Source organism: Camelus dromedarius, chromosome 16, assembly GCF_036321535.1.
Source record: "Camelus dromedarius isolate mCamDro1 chromosome 16, mCamDro1.pat, whole genome shotgun sequence".
Classification (NCBI taxonomy): Eukaryota; Metazoa; Chordata; class Mammalia; order Artiodactyla; family Camelidae; genus Camelus; species Camelus dromedarius.
Genome location: NC_087451.1, coordinates 50116112 through 50137855, shown reverse-complemented (window position 1 = coordinate 50137855; position 21744 = coordinate 50116112). Strand labels below are relative to the sequence as shown.

Here is a 21744-nt window from a genome sequence, read left to right as displayed (position 1 = left end):
TTTGAATATGGGCACACCTGTCACAACCAGGTGTGAGGTGCATCAGGAGTGATTTGTTACTAATAGTAAGTCAGCAAAGATAGTGAGTTAATTTCTAAGAAGGTGCTGATGCGAGGTGATTTCTGTGAAGTTTGTATCTACTTTCTTGGGTGGACGAGAAGGGCATGTTCCGGGGAGGGTGCGAGCCTAGGAATTGTGCCACACGTGTGGCCGTCCTTCCTCAGGTGTGCCGCTGGAACGTCAGGGCGGAGAACCTCCCGGCTGGCCAGCTGTGAGAAGTCTGCAGCTCGGAGATTCCCGCTGAGTTCTGTAATTTCTGTAGTCTGTAGATCATCTCTTAAGTTTGCATGTGTGTCTTCTCTCCTCGGCTGGATTCTGAATTGTCCTCATGCTCGTTTGTACCCACCCAGGGGCCCCAGGATAATGCCCTGTGCACAGGGGTTCGGGGTGGTATTTAGCCAGTAGTGTCATCATATTATCATGCCTCAGCGCTAGGTGCTTTGGGAGCTAGGAAGTTTCCTATTAGCTGTGTAATATTTATTAATACTTGAGAGCTGGTCGTGTGCATTTAAATGAGGTACCTTCATAACACCAAGCAAATGGAGTAATTAGTAGGCTTAAGAGTTATTCCCAATTGGGAAAGAAGCCTTGAAGTGTTAACTCTGCTCTGAATTGAAGAATCGCTAACTTCTGTGTAATTTCTAGACCCTGCTGCTGGCCTAACCAGCAGGTAGTTCTTGGCTTCAGTCAGGCACAAGGCACTGGGGTTCCAGTCCCAGTTCCAACACTCACCAGATGAAACTTCGGGGCCTCTCTGTGCTTTGGTTTCCTCGGGTGTAAAAAGAGAAATAAAACCCACCTTGTTGTATGGCTGTATTCAGTGACTTAGTATGTTCAGCATACTTTGATCAGTGCCTAGCGTGTGGCTAGTGCTGTGTGTTTGCTGCTATTATTAACATTGGTATTATTAATACTAATATTATTATAATTCTCTAAATGAAACTCATGGTAGAAACTGAAAATAGAGAACAGATGTGAACTGAGATCTGGTGTGGTTGGGGAGGGAGGTGGGAACCACGGCCCCAAGTGACAGCATCAGAAGCCCCTTTAAGGAATCTGGGTGTTCCTTGGAACACAGTTGGAAGACTTTGGTCTTCTTCTAGGTGAATCTGTTTGTTGTCTCTTCTCTCTCAAAAAAAGAAAAAAAAAAGAAAAAGAAAACCTGATCATTGTTATTATTACTGGTTAGGTATGTATCAGTTAACAGTGGCCATAATTATGCCACAAACCACCTTATTGGTCTCCTATGGCTGCGATAAAAATGATCACAAACTTGGTGGCTTAAAGCAACAGAAATTTATTCCCTCACAGTTCTGGAGACCTGAGGCCTGAAATCAGTTTCACGGGGCCAAAATCAGGGTGTTGTCAAGGCCATGCTCCCACTGGTGGTTGTAGGAGATTTTCCATTCCTTGCTTCTTCCGGCTTCTGGTAGCTGCCAGAACTCCACAGTGTGTGGCTCCAGTCTCTGCTTCCGTGGTCACGGTGCCATCCCCTCTTCTGTCTTCAGGTCTCCCTCTGCTTCCCTCTTATAAATATAAATGAGATTGCATTTAGGGTCCAACCAGATAATCTGGAATAATCTACACTTCTCAAGACCCTCCCCTAATCACATCGGCAAAGTCCTTTTTTTTTTTTTTTTTTTTTTTTTTTTTTTGCCAGATGAGGGAACATTTACAGGTTCCAGGGATTAAGGGGTTGATATCTTTGGGTGGGGCGAGCAGGGTGGGGCAAGCGGGGTGGGGCGGGGGGGTGGGCATTATTCAGTCCAGCACACCACTCTAACACTTAGTAGACATAACAGTCAGAATTTACATCTTCCTCATGCATCCAGGGTTTGGCCATTCTTGGCTGAGCCCATTCCAGGCCATGGGTTGAGTACAGATTGGTTCCATGTGTTGCTCATTTTCCTGAAGTCCGTTGACCCCTGAGGCAGGGGCCAAAGCCTGAGAGGGGGAGACTGACCACACTAGCACATTTCAAACTGTTCAGTCGCATACACTTATATCCAGTTGTTGAAAGTAGGTCACATCAGTGGGGTGGCCCATGTAGGTCAACTGAGAAGGAATGAATGTTTGTTATACAAACAGCCTAGCACGGGGTTCTCTGTAAGTGACAGTTACCTTAAAGCTATGTTCACAGGGGAGGGTATAGCTCGGTGGTAGAGCGCATGCTAAGCACGCACAAGGTCCTGGATTCAATCCCTAGAATCTCCATTAAAAACATACATAAATACTTTTTTTAAAAGCTACGTTAACAATATAGTTATTTGGAAGAGGAAGAAAATCCAGGATTCAAAGCAAAGTTCTTTAGTGATAAGACAGTTTTCTGTAATTCTTATTTGATGGTGAGGTCAAGGAGTTATGACTGTTGTGGTCTTAATTTGGCCAAGTAAATACATTCCTGAATGTGACGATCCCAGAAGACTTGTTCCATGATTTTTGATCTGGGGGTAAACCTCTAAGACATGGACAGTCTGAGACTCTTCTGAGCCGCCTAGCTCCTGTTGCTATAAGGCAGTGACTCGATGGATTCCATGGAGGTAGGAAAAAGGAACAAGAGTTTTCTGTCCATTTGGAAGAGTAGAGTGTCTGCTGGGTAGCTTCTCGAGAAGGGACCAGAGAGCACCCATAAGCTGCTGAGTTAAAGCCAAAGCGACATTAATTACAGTATCTTCTCATGTCACCCTTGGCCTGTGAGCCTGAATGGCTCATTCACCTAAGTGATCTAACCAAGAGCTGGTTCTTTATACATTCATCAGAACCTGATTGTTCTTAATTTGAGAACTAGTGCACAATACTTGTATATTCGAATTTGATAGAATTTCCCAGTTTAGGGTTTGCCCCTCTTCCGTGCCAGTAATAGAGGAATTAGATCCTTCTCACAAGCCCCGTGGAAAAAGGAATGCTTCACAGTAGAGTGTTTAGGCTCTTTCTCTGTCTCGTTGGCTCCGGGAGAGAAGGATGTACCATGTCACCTTCTCCTTGGTCACTTGATAAAAAGTGAGGTGCTGACTTCTGTCAACAAAAGCAAAAAGGTGGGAGAAAGAAAGAAAAAAAAAAAAGAAGGCAAAAGGGGAATTTTTCATAAAAATCCAATAACTGGAATGAACAAGGAATTCGGCACTTAATGTAGAAAATCCAGTTTCATAGCTCGAACAGAACCAACTTATTTAAGATGAAGATGTTTACATTCTTAGTGAAATTTTTAAAACGTGAACTGAACATTCACTGAAAACCAGACTTTCCTGTGCATCCAGTTCCTCCCTGGCCAATGGGCAGCAGTTTTCCAAGTGGGTGCCTATTCCAGCTAGACCGCTCTAGAACCGTCATCCACCAGCGTTGATTTTGAAATTCCACTAAGACTTGAGAACTGTGTGGCAGCTGCCATGTGTTTCTTCCTTGAATGTTTCATTATTTGCTTGGCTTGTCTGCACAACTGTGTAACAGGGTGGGCTGTCTAGTTCTCTTAAGTGAGCTCTTAAACCCTAATTTTGCTGAGCCCTTCTTGGATGTAACACATTCCATGGGGCCTTTTTTCACAGAGAAGCAAGTCTTCTTTTAAACTTATTACCATAAAAGATATTTAGTGTCTTCAAGCCAATAAGTATCTGTTCACTCAACAAATGTGTTTATTGCTAGGCACCTTTGGAAACACAGTGATGAATGTAATAGAAATAGCCCTTGTCCTCGCGTGGCAAACACGCTAATCGAAGAGTAAGACCAGAAGATAAGTCGGCAAGTAATTATAAATTGTGTAACAGTTTTGACAGAAAGGAAGGGCTGAGTTGGGACAGTCCTTCAGAGGACAGGGGAAATGTAAATGGGGCAATCAGGGAAGACCTCTCAGAGGTGGTGACATTAAGATGAGACCTAAAGATTGACAAGGGTCTGACTCTAGGACAAGTCCAGAGAGGAGATACAAGCAGAGTGACCTACCTAAGCAAAAAAAAAAAAAACTGCAGCAAGAAAGGGCTCGAACATTTAGGGGGCATTTAAACTAAGCAGTGTCACTCTGGTCTCTGTGCTTCTGTCACTTTTTGTCACTGGTGCACATTCCTTTCTTCAAGACTTGAGTACAGCGGGATTTCTGTCTGTGAAGTTTTCAGCTGAAATTTGGGCTTGGGTTTTCTGGAAGAATACCTGGAGGGCAGCTATAGAAGAGTTCCATGAAATATTGATCACAAGCCGGTTGAGATGAGTGGAAAAAAAAAAGCCAAGAAAAGAAAGGCAGATTTTTGATGATCCTAAAATATTTCCAAGGTTGACAGACAGAAGGGACTGTGTAGGCAGTGTAACTAACGCTGGTGTTCATTCGAAAAGCACTCTGATTGTTCTTTGAATTCACGATAAGGTTGCTCTGATTCTGTGAAACTGCTGATTTATTATGACTTGTATATTAAACTCCATAGACTGTCTACCCTTTTCACCAGAGATTATGCCTTTTGCAGTCAAGTAATTTTATATGTGTGTGTGTGAGTGGGTGAGGATGTATGTTTTTTCCCCCTGATTATTTCCCGGTGGGTTTTTACACAACTGTTTTGGAAGACACAGCCTCATACAGATTTCTGATACTAACTCTTTATGCCGGACCAGGTGAGTTCCCTCACGTGAGTTTGGTCCAGATAGAACATCTCTCCTGTCAGATTCATCTTCCATAGCTGGTGACACGTCTGTGTTTCAGAGAATCCAGAGCTCTAGTGGGCATTTCACACATCTTTAATAATGGATAACCTGCTAGAGTAGACACCGTTGCCTGCCATTCATGGAGTGATCGTGAAATAAAGGCTCTCTCCGGTTTGTGACTGAATCCTCCCTCCCCCAACATAGAGCTTACTTTTTTTTTATGTATTTGTTTATCGGTGAGAATATCTATTGCAAATTTCAGTTGTACAAGCCAGTGTTATCAACTATACTTTCCACGTTATACATTAGATCCTCAGAACTTATTCAGTTAGAGCAGAAAGTTTGTACCCTTTTACCAGCCTCTCCCTATTTGCCTCACCCCCAGCCCCTGGCAACCACTTTGAGCTTATGTTTTAATGAAACAAAGTCATTTCATGCGCACCTATTTGATGTTAATGTAGAGAGAGCCTTTCTGAGCTTAACAGTAGCAAAAGGAGAATCATAAAGGCAAAGATTGATAGGTATCCCCACATAAGCATTTAAAATTTCCGTTTCTCAAAAAATATTGTATCGCAGTGTCATCAGTTGCAAGGAAGGAAGGAAAGAAGGGAGAAAGGGGGAGTGACAGAGAAGGAAGGAGGGTGGGAAGGAAGGAAGCGAGAAGGAGGGGAGGGGAGGGGAAGGAATGAGGGGAGAGGGGAAAAGAACATGCAATTCGGTTTGTCAGAGTGTGGATTTATTTCCTACAACAGGAAGCCTTCCTTCTCTTGCATCATCTTCATTCTCAGTATGGCTCCCCCTTGTGGTTGCAAGACAGCTGCTCACAATTAACAGCTGCCACATGTTTCTTCATTCAAGGGAATAGTCTCTTCTAGAAGTCCTTGGACATTTTCTCTGAAGAGTGAGAATTTTCCTTGCTCAGAAACACCTAGATGACACAACATTGTAAACTGAACATAACTCAATAAGAAGAAAATAAGAAAGAAAGAAAGAAAGAAAGAAAGAAAGAAAGAAAGAAAGAAAGAAAGAAAGAAAGAAAGAAAGAAAGAAAGAAAGAAAGAAAGAGAGAGAGAGAGAGAGAGAGAGAGAGAGAGAGAGAAAGGAAGGAAGGAAGGAAGGAAGGAAGGAAGGAAGAAAGGAAGGAAGGAAGAAAGAAAGAAAGACCTAGAAAATGTCTTCTCATATTTTATTGGCCAGAACCAATAGCCATGGCCAGGAAATGGTAAAAGACAAAATGCTAAAAAGTCTTTGTAAACGTAATAAAAAGTTAGCTTATTTCTTGTACAAAAAGCCCTTACAAATCGTTATGTAAAATTACAAATATGTGATGGACAAAAAAAAGGAATGAAGAGAAAATTTACAAAAGAAGAAATTCAAATAGCTAGTGGATTTTTTAAAAGTTGAATAACATTCGAAATCAAAGTAATTTAATCATAGCAACAATATGTTATCCTATCAACTGAGTTAATTCTTTTTAACTATTCACACAGTAGAGCTTGGAAATGAGTACTTTAATATGTAGCAGTTGGAAACCTAGATGGGACACAGCAGCCAATCTATTTCTAGAACCTTGCCATTAATCATCTGTGCGTGTGAATTTATGTACAGTGGTACTCCCAAAATGATACTTACAGTTACAGAAAACACCAGAAATACCTCACAGGAGGGGGCTAGTTAGCTGAATTATGTGCATCTATCTGGCTGAGCACTGTGAGGCCATTCGGAATCACATTACAGAAGGATATTTGATCACATGGGAAAATGTGCCTGATGTATCAAATGAAAAACATTGCGAAGCACTGTATGATTATTATATGATCTCAGTTTTGTATAAAATATGTATGTAATCATAAAAGAAAAATGAATACACTTGTCTGCACACAATTTAAAAAAAAAAACTTCCATGTGAAAGTGTACCATAAACAGTATCAGAAGATCATTGGCATACTGGAAAAAAATGTTTAAAACACTAATGACAAAAGGATGATTCTCTTAATTTATAAAGAGCTCATACAAATCAATAAAAAAGGCAGTCCAAAGAAAATGGATTTTAAAGATAGATATATGCGGCTTACAAAAAAGAATTTAAGATGACTGGAAAAAATATAAATTTTTTAAAATAGATTCTAGAGAAGTTTGTTGAAAAATTAATCCTATTCCTGTTGACATCCACTTAAAATCTGTTCTGACATGATTGGTGTATAACTAAGAAACTTTAGTCTTCAAATATTATGTGATAAAACATTTCTTGGAAAAGAAATGGTAGTAGGATAAGTACAAGGTTATGTTTCTGGTTGGATTTTCAATAATATGGTTACAGCTATGTGTACAAATATAAAACCTCAACATCACTGAGAAAATCTAGCATTTTACTTTAGATTTTTCTCTAAGTAGTAACATTCCTGTCTGTGTCACCACCGCATTATCCCGGCATGAGCTACATGTTATACTCTGATCATGTGTATCGCCTCCTTTATGGTAAATCATGTCCCGATGCAGGTGTATACCTCTTTTTCTCCTTTTTTGGCATTGAGTTATGACCAGAAATGGTCTTCATAGTTATCTAACCATATTTTGTTCAACTTGTGTAAAATTGAACTGTTGAAAAGGATCTGCCCTTAATAAGTATACATTTTTCATCCTGCCGTTCCCCCTTAAATTAATTACAATCTAAGACAGAAAAATGAAAAGAGGAGGCATATCTGATGTTTACCCAGGTAATCTAAGGGACTTTTCCAGATTATTTCCCTCTTCCAAAATTCTGAAATCCCCCTCTGGGAAGCATCATGACCCAGTATCACCACTGGAGTGAAAACTGGGAACTGATGGCTTGGTGGGATGCAGGGACACATTGGAGGATGCTGGTTTAAACAGAACCTTGCTACCACCGTCTCCCGTTGCCCACAACCAGAGCCAGGCTACTCACAAGAGCTGTGACTATTAATTGCATTCCTCTGTAGAAGCAGGGTTTTAGGTCTGAAAAATGATAGTTTCTCAAAGCCAAGCACTTGCCAGCAGAAATGTATTCATGAATGACTTAAAGAAATTTATGTCAAATGTATTCCCTGCTTTTTTTTTTATGTTGAATTATGAGCAAGAGAAACATAGCAAGGTACAAAAATATGTCAAGAATGAATACTTTTAAAATACCTATTTTTTTGTTCTGGGGTGCTTTTTTTCCTTTTTTATTGATGTGTAGTTGATTTACAATGTTAATTTCAGGTATACAGCAAAGCAATTCAGTTATACATACATTTTTTTCTTTTCAGTTTCTTTTCTATTTTGTTATTACAAGAAATCGAATATATTTCCCTGTGCTATACAGTAGATCCTTGTTGCTTATCTATTTTATATATTGTAATGTGTAAAATACCTATTTTTAATGTATGTCAAGTGTCTAGCATAACACCTGGCATGTAATAATGAAATAATGTTTTCTCTCCCTTCCCTGAGGGGTGATAGCAGTAATCAGATCAAAGAGTGCAGTTGTCCGTTCCATGTGCACTTTGGATCAGAAAGAACCTTTAACATTTTTAAATGTTTGCTCATTAACAGTAGCTGTCATGGCAGACTACGAGTGTGCACTCTTACAATTCACCGACTGTAACATCCTGGCCTTACAAGCAAAAAACCTGAACCCCACGAAGTCTGACTGCCTGGTTCCCCCAGTCGTCTGGAGGGAAGGCTGGCCTCTCCCTCGGGGTAGGACTTCCCCCCCATCCCCCACACTGTGCCAGCCAGGGAGCTGTCCCTCTGCTGGTGCTGGACTTCCTTGAAAGATCCTCACTGGGACAGGAATACCGGCTTCATTACATGGAGGCTTACAGGGTTGTGGCATTGGACCAGATCTTGCTTTTTTCGGGGATGGGTTATAATTATCTCATAAGCATATTTGGTTTTTCCTAGGATGTCATAGTTGTCTCCTGTTTTCCTCTGTCTTCCCTACAGAACCGACACGTAGCAGAGGAATTGGGGAGGTCCTTGTAGAGTGAACAAGGGCTCAGTAATGCTGATGTCACAGTGGCATCTTTTGGGATGGCGTATCTTGATAGGGGATAAAATGAATTAGTAATCTGTGTACAAAGGATTCTCTAGTTAACTATGTTTTTTTTTTTTAATTTTGTTGACCAAAGTTAAAATTGGTTTATTTACATGGAACTGCTCAGACCTTCTTTTGTGTGTGTGCATGTGTGTTGGGGGAGGTAATTAGGTTTACTTATTTATTTTTAGAGGGCGTACTGGGGATTGAACCCAGGAATTTGTGCATGCTAAGCACACCCTCTGCCACTTGAGCTATACCCTCCCCTCTCAGAGCTCCTAATACGCTACTGTACAACATAAATCTCCAGAAAGGAATTGCAGTGTGCAGCCTTCCTGAACTTACTGAAAATGGAATTCCTTCTTCAGGAAGCATTTCAAAGGCCCTGTGTTCCCGAATTCACTTTTGGAACTCTACAGAAGAGAGTGTTAGGGTGCACCTTTGGCTACTCCTTTCAAATATCAGTTATTATCTGAGTTTTTGAGCGATCTAGGGAGCCATTCAAAATTGAGATCATTTGCAAGCGTCTGAAGCAAAGGTGCACTGAGTTGGTTTTTTTTAAGGAGTTCTGCATGTTCTAGATGTTAGACATAAAGGAAGACAAGTCAATGCATTTGTTCCATAAGATAAAAGCCCAGCCTGTCCCCTGACCAGGTGATAAGCCACCTCCGTCTTGGGTAACAGCGGATCTAGGGGTGCAGAAAGCAGCAGGCGTCTTTACACAAAGCCACAACATCCCCAGACACCTCCCCAGATCTGCTGAAATGCCCCGGACACTTGGCCAAAACCCTGAAGTTTTATGTCAAAAAGCAGGTTTGACATAACCTTGGCCTGAGAGATTTTAGAGATGAATTGTCAATTTTGTACCTCTTCTTTTAAGGAAAAAAAAATGAACAAAAGAAAGCAACCACTTCAGTAGAGCTCCATGGACTGTCTATTTTTGAACAAGCTTGAATCCTGAAAGGCTCATCAGAGTGACTTAACCTGTTAGCTGGCATAATTTTGTTTTCATTTATCTTCAAAATAATTGCAATTTGAGTTTTGACAGAGTTAATGTTGAGCCAGTCCTCTGACAGTAATCGACTTAAGAGGTGCAACTGCTTGAAGTTTACAGTTATAAGAAGGTTGTCAGATTGTAGCACCATCTACATAAAGAAATCTCTCATAGGCAACAGTTGCTGGGCTGATGCATCTGCACAAGGCCATATACAAAACGCATGAATCCTAAGTGAGGGCTCACAAGTCCACTAGCTTGGCAGCTTGGTCTCCCAGACCAAGGTAAAATCTCAGGGGTCATCATTTCTAAATTACACCCCCCACATATACAGCTAAGTTCATCAGGATAGTTTATAATGATCAGACTCAACACATGTTTTTTTTTTCTTTTGGTCTCTTTATTTGAATGGTTTTATATCTGTTTATTGACTGAAAATTTGATTATTTATTATTCCTTAATTTTTCCCCTAAGTCACGTGAAAATGCTATTTATCTATAAAACCAAATTTTGTGTCAAAATTTATGCTGAAAACCTACAGATGATATTCACTAGGTCTTATTTTCTTTTTGGCATCCGCTCTTCTGGTATAAACACGGGCGCTAGCATTTTAAAAATAGCACATCGGGTCTTTATTCTTTTTGTCACTCAAAGAGATATTTGAGTTGAAGAAAAATAACTTGGGAAGATTTTTCTGCTTTGAGTCTTCCTTTAAAATAACTCCAAGAAGGGGGCCAAGCCTTCATGAATCAGTCACGGAATATCCCAGAATGGACATAGTATTCTAAATCTGATGGGGGTATATGGGTACTAAAGATAGATTTTGTGTATTTTACAGTTTGCTCAGAGTTCAGCCTGGTACCTGAATCGATTCTCCTCCACCACAACTCTTTCGCAACCATAAATTGTTAGAACTTGGCCAGAATAACAATTTGGAGGATGGAAATAGAAGAAAGTTGCATCTGCCCCCAAAAAAGTCTGTCCCTAGGCATGGAGAGTCTGGGAAACTTGAAAGCTGGAATTTTAAAGGATTCTGGTTGTAGAGACCAAGAGAATGTCCAATTCTGAGCAACAGGGAGCTGTTTCAGAGCAGATGGAAAGGGCCCAACACCTATGATGACAAGAAAAGAAAAAAATATGGAGAACTAGGGGACAAAGGAAAGTTGACCTGTGTTTGTTTCTGAAGCTAAACTGAAGACACGTAATTGACCTACTTCGCAATAGAGTGCAACCTAGAATCCTACATCTTTTGCAAAGTGTATCTTGTACTTTAATGACTGCCAGCTGTTGCCTGACCACTGAGGAGGTGTGCGCCAGAGGACGCATGGTAGAATTAAAATGGCATTATAAGGCATCTGGTTAAACATGACAGGCTGTTTATATCCACTCCCTCTCAAAGCCCTCAATCAGCAGTGAGGGATAAAAACTGGAGAAACCCACAAGGACAGACAGAACCGTAGTGGAAAGGAAACAGCAGACAAGAGGCATCAATATAATTTTGGAAGCAAGTGAACATGCGGTGAGTCCCCCAAGCAGGCTGAGAAAGTGAAATCTAAGTGCCTGCAGAGAAGATGGCTGACAAGCAAATCAGGTCACCCCGCTCCTGGGCTGTAGGCAGGTTCGGCAAAGACCCCTTTGCAGGTAGGGGTGAGGGGTGGAGCTGAAGGAAGATATTGGTTGAAAGTCTGTATAAAGAAAAATTATAACCCAGGTCTCCTCCCAGCCTTGCAGAGCCAGGGGCTAACTCAGTCCCCTTCTGATAGAAAACAAGAAGTTTCCTCTGAAGAAATTGAACCAGAGAAGCTCTGGGCTTGGAGACACCAGGCACCCGTGGAGGAGAGGGGTCAGACACCATACTGAAACCAAGTAAATTAAGTAATAAAAGTCTAAATTCTAAAGATTCTCCCCACTCCCCTTCACTCAGAGTTCTGGTGACAAAGAGAAAACACTTTCAGATACAGACCTTCTGGGGTCCCCACAGACAGTTGGTCCCCACCTAATCTCCCTAAAGTGAAGGTCCCCACCCGTGAAGCGTATGCACAGAGCTTCCAAGTGGCTTTTCAGGCTTCAGTGAATGGATGGCCGAGGAGCCCCAGACATGTGAGCAAGGCCTCTAGCTCAAAAGGCCAAGAGACCAAGACAATTGGAAGAGGAGATTTCAAGGTAACGCATATAATGCAGGGAGCAGCCAAAAACAAAACAAAAAGCAAAAAAAAAAAAAAAAAAACCCAGTAAAACCATGATTTGTAGACTCAGAGAGGAAGGATCAGAGTTGCTCTTGTAAAAATCTCATCCCTCGTGTGAAGTCAGAGCAACGTGCTTTTAAAAGGAGTAGCTGGAGAACAAGGATGGGCTGGGAAGACAAAGTTGAAAACACTGTCACTCAGCAAACGCTCCTGAGTGGCTGCTGTGTCCTTGGCATTGTTGTCAGCGGTGGAGACCCGTCAGTGAGCCAAAGAGGCAAAGATCCCAGGCCTGGCAGGGCTTAAATTCCAGTGGGAGGGGAGGGGCGAGCGTGCACGATGCAAAATAGGTACATTAGGTGGGTCGTAAAGTTGCGAAGTGCTGGAGACGGGGGAAAATAGAACCTGGTAAGGAGAATGGGGAGTACCAGGAGAGGGTGGAGACAAGGGGCACCTCTGCACAGGATGGGCAGGGCCGGGCTTATTGGGAAGGTGACGACTGAGCAAAGACCAGAGAATGGGGACACTAGCCATCTGGAGGAAGGATCTTTCCTGGCCGAGGGGACAGCTTTAGGGCAGAGGCCCTGAGACAGGAAGCCTGTGCAGGACAGAGCAGGGCCCAGTGAGGCTGGAGTGAGCCAGGGAGAGGGCGGTGGGAGGAGCTGGGCGCCGAGGGACCCGATCACTTGGGCCTCGTGGGCAGGGGAGGGACTTTGGCTTCCACTCGGGGAGAGATGGAGGGAGATGGAGCCGCCCCAGCACAGTGTCAAGCAGAGAAGTGACACGTTCTGACTTTGGTCTTAGAAAGATCATTCGGCTGCTGTTTTGAGACCTGAGTATAGGGGGTCGGGCACTGAAGGGAGGAACTGGATCCAAAACTCAGTAGCAGGGATGTGTGCCCTACGGTGCTAATTCTCTCTCTCTCTCTCTTTAAATTGAAGTATAGTCAGTTCACAATATTGTGTTAGTTTCTGGTGTACAGCATGATGATTCAGTTATATGTATTTATTCTTTTTCGTATTCTTTGTCATTATAGTTTATTACAAGATACTGAATGCAGCTCCCTGTGCTACACAGTAGGACCTTGTTGTTTATTTTATATGTAGTAGTTTGTATCTGCTAATCCCAAACTCCTAATTTATCCCTTCCCCCTTCCCCCTTCCCCTTTGGTAGCCATAAATTTGTTTTCTATGTCTGTGAGTCTCTTTCTGTTTTGTAAATAAGTTCACTTGTGTCATTTTTTTTTAGATTCCATTTATAAGTGATGTCACGTGACATTCATCTTTCTCTGTGCAGTCAGCCACTCTGTTTGCCCCTGTCCTCTACTCCTCCTAAGAAATGGCCTGCTTGTCTCACCTCTGCCAGGCCGCCCCTGCCTCGTATCTTCTGATAACTTCCTCTCCCGGCTCCCACCACGCCTCCTTGAGCTTTCCACCTCTGCTCTCTTGCATCATATCCTTAAACACAATAAGTGTCTGGTCTGTTCCACTTTTAGTGTGAATGTTGTCCAATGAGGGCCCCTCTGGCGCCCTTGCTTTTTTCTTGCTGAAACCTCTCTAAGCACATTCAAGTAAGCATGAAGCATTTGCTTATCGAATATAGCATTTAATTTTCCCCTTTCTGACACTCCATCATCAGGCAGAGTCCTCTGTGGAGGTGAGCTTTGTATGACTTCAAAAACCCTGCAGTTGAAGCTTTTTTTTAAAAAAAAAAAAAAAAAGAGGGAGGAAAATCTGTCTTATACCTTAAATTCGAACCTTCAGACCCTTGGTGAGAAAATCAACAACCCTCCTCCCACAACAGACACACAAACTACTGTGGGAGCAGATCTGTTTAAACCAAATATGCTAAGATTATAAGGAAAAATTCATGAATCTTTTTTTTTTTTGCATAGAATCATTTGCCTCTGTATTTTTTCAATGCTACTTTTTGTCTGATGCTGGAAAAATAAAGCCTAAGGGACTTCTGACAAAGTTGATGATACAGGGGCAGGCTCAAGAAATTCCTTTCTCCCAAATTTGCTGAAATTAACAAAATGGTAAAAGCAAATTGTTATGATTAAAGTGTTTGTTTTAAATGTAAAAACGAGCATGCCATCAACCATGAAACAAAACAAAAAAAGATCCCAACTTCATACTATAAACTTTGCGAAGTGTCGTCCAGAAAAAGAAAAACTGGACCAAACTAAAAGAAGATGCTTTAAAAAAAAAAAATCGATGTATTCTTCAAAGAGCAGAATGGAACATGGAAAAGTACAAGGAGGGAATTCTGAAAAGTCTCACTGCTTTCGAAGGTTCTGGCTGTAAGTAACACCCCTGACGGGGACCCTTTCTTCCTTCAAGAAGACTTCTTCCCCTCCAGGCAAAAAGAGTCAAGAAGATTTGCCCTCTTCCCTGCCTCTGTTAGGTCAGTAAGTGGGCAGGGAATAGGGGAGGCATCTGGTAGGAATAATTATTCCAGACAAACCAAGAAAAAGCTCCACAAGACCTGGAGAAAGAATGCGTGTCCCCCACCCACCAGGCCAGAAGCCCACGATGCACGCCTGCTCAGGGGAGCAAAGCTCTGGTGCGCGGACTTCATTAGCATTCAGGAAGGAAGTCGATGGCAGCCACCCAAAGCCCCAGCTCTCTTTCCACTCCTCTTGGGCAGCTGAAAGACTAGATAAGGCGTATCAATCACAGACGTACAGTCCATAATATCAGTGGAAGAATAAAATACGACCCAGTGAAACACTCTCCAGGGCAAATGGCACACTGAGAAGGAATAGTTCATATTCATCAAAGAGTTTCCAGGTCAGAGACAGTGACCCCTGCTAGCCTGATGCCTGGAACCCTAGTCTCTTGCTCAAACCCCATCCCTACTCCCACCTAGCAGTAGTCGTGACAGAGACAGAACATCTGCACATACAAAAAGGAAAGGAGCATGGTCTGCTAAAAGACAAAGAGCAGATTTCAAATCGCCATTTAACAGCCAGTGTTTACTGAGCTCTAGATTCCCACCGGGCCCTCTTTTAAGTGTCCTGTGTGTATCTACCCCGCATCACCACTACAAGATAAGCACCATTACTGTCCCCGTCTTACAGATAAGGAAGCAAAGGCTCAGAGGGGTTAAGAAGCTCGCCCGGGCTCACCCAGCTGGTAAGAGTGGGCTGGGGCTTGAACACAGGCAGTCTGGGTCCCCAGCCTGTTCTCCGCAACTCTGCTCCTGAACCTGAGGAAACAACATTTGAGGCAACTGCCTTGTACTCTCCAAGGAAATTAAAGAGAATAGAAATTTACTCGCCACGCACCCTTTCTTAGAAGCTACTGGAAGGAGGGAAACCAAGAAAAAGGAAGACAGAAGCTCAAGAATCAGGGATCCGACACGGAAGAGTAGTTTTAAAAGTACCAGGACAGGAGCTGTGCAGTGGGCCGAGAGAGCAGAGGACCCCGGGGACAGCAAAGGAAAAGATCTGACTGCTGGGCTTGATGATTGGAAACTGACTGCTGATCCTTTGATGGGTCTGTTCGAGCATATGGTCGAAATTAGCAGTATTTAGAAAATAAAGCAGATTTTTTAAAACTGAGACAGTTACTAACTATAAATAAAAACAAGCTTACGTGACAGCGTGAAGGAATGGTAGCCATGCTATGCTCCTTAGCACAGTGATGAACCAAAGGCATATGCAGTATACAACGTGGAGTATGCATACGTGTATTACGTAAATTGCCTCTGCAGTGTGTGATATAGTTAACATATGTGATGATGTAAGCACTGTTGACTTTAACGTGTTGATGTAATTATTACTGGGATGATAGAAGAGAAGTAACAGTGATGGCACCAACTTCTGTAATTTGGGTGCTGTCTAAAACGATCTACCGAGAAATAACGTGTATGTGTATTATTTGTAAATACCAGAAGAAGCAGTTAAAACAGTTGGCGCGGAATGAGACTGCAAGGTGGAGAAGTAGGCTTGGGAGGGCAAGAGGAAGGGCTGCTGTCTTTTTTATACTTTTTTTGTGCTATTTGACTTTTCAGCTACACAAAACCTAAATAAACCAAGGACATAGATGAAACCTTAAAGGTTGTAAAAACAAACAAACAAACAAACGCTACCCCTTACAAAGCACTTACTTATAATTTTTTTCAAGTTACTAAAGAATCTAACCAGACATATTTCAATAAAAATATCTAGAAAATATTTCTTGAAAATTAAAGATTGATTTCCTATATAGATGTGGTTCTAGAAAGTCTTTCATTTCTTTCTTCTTTGGGAAAAAAAAAAGGAGGAAACAATATGAAACTTTAAAAATGTGTTTTCTTTAAGAAACAGAATCATAGGCTTCTACCCTCTAATTGTGCTCTTTTGGTTTCTCAAGATACTAAAGAAGGGACCTTTATTTTAGTGCTTGGGTGGGGGCCTAACAGAGCCGTGTGTGTGATGGATTCGGCCACAGGAAAAGAGCCATTTTGACTAAAAAACATTACTGTGCTGATGCCATGTGCAAGACTGAACTACCTTTCACTGCCCCCCCATATATATATGTATGTATGTGTATATATATGTGTGTGTATATATGTATATGTATATATGTTCTCTTTGTATGTGAGTTCTAGGTTCCATCACAGATTCGCTCCCACGTCATGTTTCCTTCACGTACCCTGGTTTCCCTCGACCTGTTAGTTCCTCTCTGGGGTCCCTGGATGACCCTCTCACATTTGTGTGCAAACACGTCTGCCTCTCTTGTGCAGCAGGCTGGGAAAGGAGGGCGTTGTGGCCGCATGGTGCCTGTTGGAGGAGTGTGTGAAGACCAGCCTGAAATGACTGAACGAAAGAGGCATCACATGGGTTTTGCTGAGGGAAATTGGTGGGTACAGATGGGGGCTTAAGAAGAAAGAAAAGTCCCCTGAGGGAGCCTGGAGAACTCACACTGTGGGCTTTGAGCTAGAGATCGACTATCTTAGTCCTGAGAGGCCAGAGACAGGAGGGAAGTGGTACCATCGACCTGAGAATTGGAACAGCCATTCATGCAGCAGCCGTGAGGATCAGCTGCGGCATGATGGTGGTCTGCACAAAGAGTTTATCAAAGGAAGCAGGTCGGTCGTTTGGGGTCTGGGAGACCATAGTAGCAGAACGGAAAAGAAAGAGATTTATACTGGAGATACTGAGGAAGAAAGAGTGTGTCTGGTGGTAGACAGCATATTTAGGGGAAGAGCCATTGAAGCCTCGAAGGTGACACCAGATTTCTTTCTACTTGAAAGACTGAGAACTATGGGAACCGGGACAAAGGATCTGGAAAAAAAAATATACAAGTATCTCTCAATTCACCATGCTTGGATAAAGCAGGCACTGGGACATTTATGTACATCTGATTGATCTCTGAGCCCTGGGGAAAAAACAAAGATTTGTGTGATATTAGTCATCTGGCTTTTACCCTTTCCCCAGGAATATATCTAAATTCCTGGGAGTTTACAAAGCACCTGGGGAGAGAGCCTGAACAGACTGTGTGTAAGTCAGTTCATACATCCAATGCGACATCACGCCAATGGCCAATATGTATAATCTGTGTAGAGCTAGGTTTCATAAGAGAACTATAGATGTTGATGGCTTTTGGTTCTGACTCATCTTGCTTCCTTTCAACATTCTGAAAATGTTTATCCAAAGAATATGAAAACGAATATATGTATGTGTATGTATGACTGAAACATTATGCTGTACACCAGAAATTGACACAACATTGTAAAGTGAAAAAGAATGCAAATTTTAAAAAAATAATATATTTTTTTCCAAAGATCATTGTATTTTGGCTTTCTTCTGTTCATGACCGTAGAGTTAGAACAGGGCTCTGCTTCAAACTCAACAGATACTCCAATGAGGATAATGAACAGCTGCACGCGGAATCAAAATAACAGGCATGACTCCTGGCGCCATCTGTTGGTGGCAGGGAGAATTGACATGCTTTGGGTCTGATTTTGTGACACAGGCAAATTCCACAGACAAGCTTATAAGTAAAGGAGTTTCTGTGATTTCAAAGTGATCTGCTACTCGGCCATCCAGCAACGTTTTCCTTTTTTTCTCCTCTGCTGCGAAGGTGTGGCGGGGCACCCTGGCCCGCATGCGGTACAAGAGGACCAAGGCGGCTCTGACAATTCTCCGATACTACCGTCGCTACAAAGTCAAGTCGTACATCCATGAGGTGGCCAGACGCTTCCAGGGCATCAGGACAATGAGGGACTACGGCAAGCACGTGAAGTGGCCGACCCCACCTAAAGTTCTCCGCCGTTTCGAGGAGGCCCTGCAGGCCATTTTTAACCGGTAAGCACTTGGTGTGTGTTGCATCCATTTTACAGCAGTACACTCAGTATGTAAAGTCACAAATGTGAGACCACGGTATTAGCGCCAATGATTGCTGTGTGACATTTGCTTCTACCTTGCGTCTGCAGTTCCGCAGATTTCACTTTCAGAGGGCATCTGCTTACCCCTCAGAATCATCGAGCTGTCAGTTCCCTTTTCCGGTGCCAGTAGACAGCAGTGTGCCACACGGCCAGCATCAAGCCTTGTTCAAGAAAGCTATTTGCATGATGTCTTTCCTTTCTTCCATTGGCAAAAGTAACTATTAAATAATCACCACACATAACTGAATATGTTCATTCTTTCAGAACAGTGGTTCTCTGCCTGGTACCCCAACACTCACAAGGAGCTTATAAAACACACTGATGCCCAAGTCCCATCTCCAGAAAGTCCTGTTTTAGAGAGCTCGGGAGTGGGGGCCGAGGGGAGGTCCTTTTTAAAGTTTCCCAAGTGATTCTTTAAAGTGAAAGGGAGAAAACAATGGTTTTATTAGAGCAAGCTATTTTTTTAATATATAATAAATAAATAAACACCCATGTAACATTTGATACCTTTCCAGTTTTTTTTCTGTAAATTGCCCTGAATCTGACTTTGTAGTTATTCATAGCTCCTTTCTCCTCATTTTTTTTTAGCTTATTTGTTGCCAGTGTGCACCAGATATATTTAGCTGTGTCTTAGATACAGCCATCTAATCACATAAACTGAGCTAATGGTTCCCACATACGGTCGTTTGCCATCATGATATTCCGCAAAGAACACCATGAACTAACTGATGTATTGAATGTAAACTGGTAGCAGATACCAGGAGAAAAAAGGGCATGAGAGGAAAACTCTTTAATATATATCTCATTTGTTTTTTAAAAATGATTGCTCATAAAATGAAAAAAGTGGAACAGTAGAGTTACTGAAGGCAAAAGCACCTTCACCCTCTGTTCTCCAGTGTATCATAACTGTTAGCTGTAAATCTTGGCAGCCTTTTTAGTGCGCAGATAAATTTGTTTCATGAATTGTATCATCTGTCACTCGCATTTTTGACATAATCTAAAAAGTAACTGATCCATGAGTACCTGCTCATTTTTTAAGTGACATAATGTGAAAATGTAGAAGGCATAAAGCTGAAACCCTCTACAACTCCTCTTGTCTCTCCCTGTGTTCTTTCTTTCCCCTGAGATAACCACTGATTAACAGTTTGTATCCTTCTAAATCTTTGTGCATTTACAAACACATACACACGTAAGAGACAGCGTGCTACAGTGGTTAAGAACACAAACCCTGGAGCCCGGGATCCTATTCTGGCTGTGCCCCTGGCTAGCTGTGTAACCTTGGCCAAGTGAGTTAACCTCTCTATGCCTCAGTTTTCTTATCTGTAAAAGAGGGGTAATAATAGCACCTGCTCATAGGGTTGTTGAAAGGGTTATGAGTAAATACACGTAAAGCGTTTCAGATGGTGCCTGACACGTGGTTAAGTCCTGTGGAGGTGACCGCTCGTGCTGTGAGTGTGTGTTCATTTGGCTTTCTTTTCTTCTCTTGTTTCCACAAGCAGGACTAGATATATGGTTCTGTGACTTTACTTAGAAATAAGTCCTGGAGGCCTGTTCAGCAGAAGAGATCAAGATCTATGTGATATTTTAAATGGATACAAAGAATTACTGATTTTGATAATGTTGCACTGTGGCCTGTGCAGTCTTCTTTTTAGATTTGGAGGCTTTATGTATGGCTTAGAATTGATTACTTTTTGTAAAATTACAGTGTGTTCATTCAGCAAATATTTACTCAGCACCTGCTGTATCACAGGCACTGACCTAGGTCCCAGGGATACGGTGACAAACAAGAACGATGCAAAAGGTAGCGCCAGCCTTCTTAGGGCTTAGAATCAGTGAGTATTTTGAACATTCTGCATCTGCTCTGTGAGTTGACTGCACACACACACACACGCACGCGCACACACACTGAATGAATCTTGCCAGCTGTGTTAATAGAGCTCAAAGATAAACTTTTTCTGAAAAGGGCCAGATAGTAAATATTTTAGGCTTTGTGGGCTACATATGGCCTTGGTCACATATTTTGCTTTGTTGAACATGTAAAAACTATTCCTAGCTCGGGAACAGGACAAAACCAGGCCATGGGCCGGACTGGGCACCGGCGATAGTCTGCCAACCCCTGACCTAGTCACTGTATCGTTTTTAACTTGTGCTTGAGTTTTGATCTGCGGAGTACCGAGAGACGTGTGTTACAGGATTTAGCTGTGACCTTGCGGTTTTGTCTTTTCTGGCACCCCTGTGTGCATCTGATCGTGTTTCGGCTCACCCCTGCTCCTCACAGCAGTTCTCTCTCACCCTGGGAAGGCTGGACGTGGCCTCTTGCCCAGCTGCTTCATGGGGTCAAGGCGGTAGCTGTTATCGGCAACGCGTGTTTAGAGGTGGCCGTCTGCCTGATTCAGGCTGAGAAGTATGTGCTGCTCTCCCTGTGCTGCGTAGGTCAGGCCCCAGCTCCCTCCACAGACAGCTCTTTGCCAGGGGCCCCTGGAGTCAGTCCGCCGAGGACCCTGTCCTGGGCCACTTTGAGCAGTGACAAAGGGACAGGCTGACCGAGCACATAGGTTAAGAACAGACCAGCAGATGGGGCAAGGACCTCCCTGCCGAGGAGAAATTTGGGGCTGGAGGGCTCCCTGGGACAAGCTGCTTCGTGTTGTACCATCCTGTCTGTCACTGGTGTCCTTGACTTTGACCACAAGCTACTCCCTACCTGTCACTCTTCCAGCCTCTTCAGGAATGATCTTAGGACAGTCTGCCCCATGGAGTGTTGGCTGGCCATAGAAAGTAAAGAGGATTTCACCGTCATGTTGAGCCTTTCCGTTTTCATGGTTGTCATTTGGCACCTTGCTCTCTCGGGCCCTCTCTGCCGTGGCCGGTGTCCCGCCTCACCCTGGCCAGTCACTGCGTGCAGGGGAGGGGCCCAGCTCCCCTCCCCTCCAGCCCTTGCTCCCAGCCCTGCTGCTGCAGGCTTTGGGGCTCGGGACTGCGTGTGCCGGGGGCTCCTCTCCCACTGAGCGTGACTGCCCTGCCCGGAGCCGCTTCTCCACCCAGAAAGTCGCCACATCTTCCAGTGTACTGACATCACTCCCATGGTCTGGTGGCGGTATGGGTTTTTTCGTATATTTATTGAGTTATTTCAATGGGAATTCGACAGACAGAACAACAAACATGTAGGCTCCAGTCACCATCCTGAAACAAGCATACACCCCAGGAAAAACCTTAGGTGAAAACCGTCTCCCTAGCGTTGTATGTAAACTGGGAAAAGAGCACCACTTTCCAGGTTTAGTTGAATCTCATTCTAGTGTTCCACGGAAGCATAGTTTGAGAACCACCGGCCTTGATTATTTCGTCTGCAAGAGGGAGGTGCTCAGTTCCAGCCTCGCTGCGTCAGCCTCTGGTGGCAGAAACGAGGGCGTACGTCTCACGCAATTCTAGGATGCTGCTGAGAGCGCAGAAGACCTTGTGCTTGTCTTTCTCGA

The 21744-nt window shown here is 43.0% G+C and overlaps 1 protein-coding gene across 3 annotated transcripts in view; it reads left to right on the top strand.

The window, feature by feature from the left end:
- Nucleotides 1-21744, top strand: part of MYO1D (myosin ID) — a 304073-nt gene that overhangs the window by 156325 nt on the left and 126004 nt on the right. For 2 of the 3 annotated variants that reach the window (XM_031468289.2, XM_064495922.1), the window contains exon 17: nt 17971-18194. In XM_031468289.2, coding sequence (XP_031324149.2) covers nt 17971-18194 — 224 coding nt within the window. Of the gene's footprint in view, nt 1-10554; nt 10886-17970; nt 18195-21744 lie in introns of those variants that run through there. The other variant, XM_064495923.1, reaches the window with a different exon arrangement.